Below are 4,866 nucleotides of genomic sequence, written 5' to 3' on the forward strand. Positions count from 1 at the left end.
TCCACTGATTGGTTTGATATTGATGGTGTCAGGTCGCGGTCGCGAGCTGACTTACATCAGACGAAAAGTACAGCAAAGTTTACAAGAGAGAGATTTCCGTTTGTTCTTTTGTATGTAAAATGGCCGAATCCCCTTAATGAAGGGGTCTTCCCTATTTTATTGAATCGAAACGTTAATCATTGCTAAATCCGTGGTTTGGTGTGATTTGCAGTATATAATCCGGCTTTATGTCCCATTTTCCTTTTTCCACTGACATCGTACGACTTGTGGCAGGAGAATGGACGCTGTGGGCTCCACATCACTTGGCAGGCCTGACGTGTGCGTGCTGCTCTGACGGGCAGGTCGTCCTTCACGTGACTCTTCCACGTCAGCCCTTTATTTTCTTAGGCATAACACATCAAATTCAACTTCCATGAAAATAAAATAAAAAACTTTTCCCATAAAAGACTTGTCACATGGCATAGTACGAGATAAATGTTGAAATATATTTTTTTTCATCATTCTCCTTAAAAATCAAACTATTATTTAACTTACAAGTTTAGACCAATTATACTGAATTTTTTAAAGCAAACCCTAAGCAAAAAATCAGTTAATGGAATATTATTATTCTATTCCATTGTTGACTCCATGTTCAAAAAAAAAAAAAAAAAAAAAAAAAAAAAATTAATCATGATAGCATAATTTCCAAATAAAAAATTTCAAACTAAAATTTATTCCCATTGTTTGTGTGTGCGGTCATCCTGACTGCGATGTCAGCATGCCCAACAGTTTGAAATCCACAACAACACCCCTACAAAATTCATCATCCCTACAAATTTGAAATCCTAAAAACACACCCCTAGATCTGGCAAAAACGTGAAGCTGATAGGTGAGTCACGACGATCGATGGCAATTGGAGTTCGAGATAATGGAGGTTTTGATGTGGAGATGAAGTGATGCTGATGGTGGTGTCAAGTGGGATGTTGGGCAGAAGCTACCAGAATTAGGATTTGGTGACTCAATTTACTACGATTGGTCGGACCTTAGTTGTTACTATACACGATCAAGTCGGCCCATCTAACCATAAGTAAAACGGGTTTTGAGTGTTTCCAAGCCAGAGGGGGCGATTCCATCACTGGTCGAAAACAACCGGTCTAGGTTCTGAACATTGATAATAATGAAGACATTCAATTATGCTCGTTTTTACTCAAAGTCAATAGGATTCACTATAGGTGTCCATAATTTATTCAGCCGGTCCAGGTTTCAGAATACTATAAAAATGAAAGACATTCAATTATTTGTTGTTACTCAAAATCATAGATTCACTATATGTCCATAATTCATAAAATAAACCAAAATAATATAAAGAATAAAAAACTGAAGCAACTTGAAATTTCAACACTCGAGCAAATTTCCTGTGTGGGAAGATTTACGCAAGGGAAAACCAATAAACGCATAGCTATAAAACAATTTGACCCTTCAAGACCACGCTCTCCTTCGGTGGTGCCACTTGGGCTAGGCAAGTAGGCAACCATGTGGGGTTGTCCTTAATTTGGATTGTAAAAAATGTGTTTCATTATTAAAACTGAAAAATATTTTCTAAGGATTGCATAAGAACCTACATTTGAAAAGGATACATATTGTTTGTAAATTCCCGTACCCCTAAATTTACGAATAATAATAATAAAAAAAAAAAAAATCTCACAATCAAAATCAAATAGTTCACACCAATGAAACCAAACTATCAGTAATTGAGATGAATGAGCATGAAAGCGACCTATACTAGTATGTTGTTGCTCTTGAATTCTAATTTAATTCCAAGAGTCTGAAATTCCAAATGGCTTTACAACTGTGTAATAGCATGATATTGATGCTGTTGTTGACATTTTTTTTTTAATTGTTTTGATCAATAATAAGAATAATAAAGTACAAGAGTGTTTACGATCAAATAGTTATAGAAGCAAGATCAGATGAGTATTGGAAGTGGATGACAGAATGTCCCTGACCTTAGCTGTAAACATTAGCATAATTACGTGTATATATTATAACTGAATTACAGTAAAATTGTTTAAGCAGATTGTTTGCAAAAAGAATTATTTTAGGTGCTTATTTTTATATTAACTCATCCAACAATACAACAATTTAGAACATTTCATTTATGATAACAATAAATCTCTTCCATGGGGGGATTTCTATCATTATTCAACTGGGTATGATACACCTTTTCTGTTAAGATTGAGCAAAAAAATTGATCAAATCATACACCTTTTCTGTTAAGGATTCTGTAATTTAGAACAAAATTGTAAAAACACAAATAGCAGACTCAATAAGGGACAAAATTTTCAAATACATAGTTCGAAGTTGTATGTTTACATTCTGCAAGAAATTGAAAGTTGCAAAAGAACCATTTATGCAGGAAAGTATAATGATCCTTTTTGCCTATAATATTTATACAATTTACCTCAGCTCATGGTTTATTTTTTATTTGGTGAAAATATAAAGCTCCTTAAGATTGCACAGCATTTCTGATTTTGCAGAATCAGGCATGAAATTCTGAAGTCGAAAAGGATCAAACATTACCTTCATAGAGAAAGGATTGAGTGGCGTCTTGTATGCCTTGATGATGAAGATTTTCCACCAGATGACCATGACCTTTTCATTGAAATCGGCCCCTTTTGCAATGATGTACCAATACCAATTGAAGCACTCTTCATCAATTTGGTTATGCCTGAACTTCCACTACTCCGTTTGGATACACTCTTTGATTTCAAGTTCTTGGAGTTCATTCGACTGTTTAGAGTTGAATTTTGCTTATCATGAACAACACCACCAGCCACATCATTGTAAATCATCACGGCGGAAGATGAATCCAGTGAAACTGACCTTCTCATTGGTTGTAAATCGCCTTCAACCACACGGCGATTGTCAGTCAAATCGCTTAGTACCCGAGAATCAAATTCACCATTTCTAATTTTCAGAGGCAAACCCTTGTTGGAATTTTCAGATGCATCTTCATCACTTGATATTGCACGACTATTATCACATCCAATTCTCCCATCACTACTCTCTCCTTCTCCCGCATCACTACTGCTTCCCTCTCCACCATAATTCCCCAAATTCTCCCCCACATTTTCGTGTCTCAAATCTAAACCACGCGAACTCGACCCCAATTCGTTACCTTGAGCAACAACACCAGAGATTATAGGAGCACGGCACAAAGGGCAATTCTTGTGTGACCTTAACCAAGTGTCAATACAAGGCATGTGAAACGCATGACTACACTTTGGTAACAACCTAAGACTCTCATCTTCTTGAAACTCAGTCAAACAAACAGAGCACTCTGTTCCATCAATTAACCCATCATAACTTTTATACTTAAAAACTGCAATAGAATCAATAACTGATTGAGGCAAACCAACGGTGGTGATATACCATATATGATGATCCAGTTGAGGTCCACGATCTTCATCAAAAAAATCTTCTTGGGTACCAAAAATTATTGGGGGGTCTCTTCTTCCTCTCGATCTGCTCCTCCTCAGGTAAAAAGCTCTTCCAATTGCACATAGAATACAAAATAGAAGTGCAGCAATTATAACACAAGCCAAGATAGTGAGAGCCGCTATGGCTAATTCTCTCAGGCCTGAATTGGGGTCACGTGACAGAGGCACAACCGGTGGAAGCCGCCGTGGCAGTGGAGGAGGAGGAGGAGGAGGAGGAGGAGGAGGACAGCACTTAACACAAGATGGGCAGCTCTTGAAATAGGAAAAGGAACACTTATTTTCATTTCCATGTTCACAGCAACAGAAGGTAAGAGACTTGGCGTCAACAGTAAGTTTAATGGATGGTTTAAATAACAATTTTCTATGAGGGAAAGCCATCAGAAAGAGAGAGCAAAAAATAAAAAATGGAGGTAAAGAACCATAGCATACCGTGTGTGATGGAGGTGGATGGGGAAGAAGAGAAGCGCAAATTGAGGTGGGTTTTAATTTCCCCGAGGTTTGTTTGGGAGTAAGACATTCAGTATCAGGAATGATGGGAGTTGGGTGCATTTCTTGGTATTTCGTGTCTCGCTGTGGCACTCAAAGTCCATCAACTTCTTCAGCGGTTTACGCGTTATTATTATTTCCGGACCGATTTATATATATTATATATATATATATATATATAATCTATATATATAGATTATAAGAGAGATATAAATAAATTTAGTCTTTTAAAAAAAAAAAAAAAAACATTATAAAAGTTAAGAATAAAATTTATTTTTGTATATCCTTTTTTGTATATATTTGTAAAGCTAGTATTTCTCTTACAACTTTTCCTTGTTATTTACTATTCTTTAATATTATTAATATTAATAAGGATAAATTATTAGGATTTATTGTTTTCCTTATAAATTGCTTAGTATGAAAATCATCCAATAATATTTTCAAACAAGTTGATGGTTTTAATACTAAATGATCTATCGCAAAAATGAAATGAATTTTAAATTGTTATTTCATATACATAAAGGAGAGTTTAAAATTACCCAAAAATAATTATCATTCAGGATAAGGCCTAAGGGATTTCGGATAAGATTTTTGAATTTTTTTTCCCCTCATATTATTGCTATAAACATTAAAATGAAAGAAACGTTAAGCAAACAAACAATCTATGAAAATTGTTTTCTGAAATTTCTTTTGACTATAATTCTGCTTAAACTTACAACTTTTTTCTTGAAAAAGTTATAAGTTTCCTCCATATACAAAGTTTTATTAAGTTTATAAGGACCAATGTAATTACAATTTTCATTTTTTGTAATTTCGTTTACTTGACAAATCCCGAATCTTTCCAAAAATGAGTTATTATACATATCTTTACTCTCTTTTTTTTTAAAAAAAAAAAAAAAAA

At 34.6% G+C, this 4,866-nt stretch overlaps 1 protein-coding gene across 1 annotated transcript; it reads right to left on the reverse strand.

Annotated features, from left to right (window-relative positions):
• Positions 1-2,279: 2,279 nt before the first annotated feature.
• On the reverse strand, positions 2,280-3,989 carry LOC116114210 (RING-H2 finger protein ATL52-like). Its single transcript, XM_031400369.1, has one exon. It carries the CDS (start codon positions 3,855-3,857, stop codon positions 2,562-2,564), a length of 1,296 nt encoding a protein of 431 aa, XP_031256229.1. The 5' UTR covers positions 3,858-3,989; the 3' UTR covers positions 2,280-2,561.
• Between the last annotated feature and the right edge of the window lie 877 nt (positions 3,990-4,866).

The sequence above is a fragment of the Pistacia vera genome, unplaced genomic scaffold (assembly GCF_008641045.1).
Source record: "Pistacia vera cultivar Batoury unplaced genomic scaffold, PisVer_v2 Contig702, whole genome shotgun sequence".
NCBI classification, from domain to species: domain Eukaryota; kingdom Viridiplantae; phylum Streptophyta; class Magnoliopsida; order Sapindales; family Anacardiaceae; genus Pistacia; species Pistacia vera.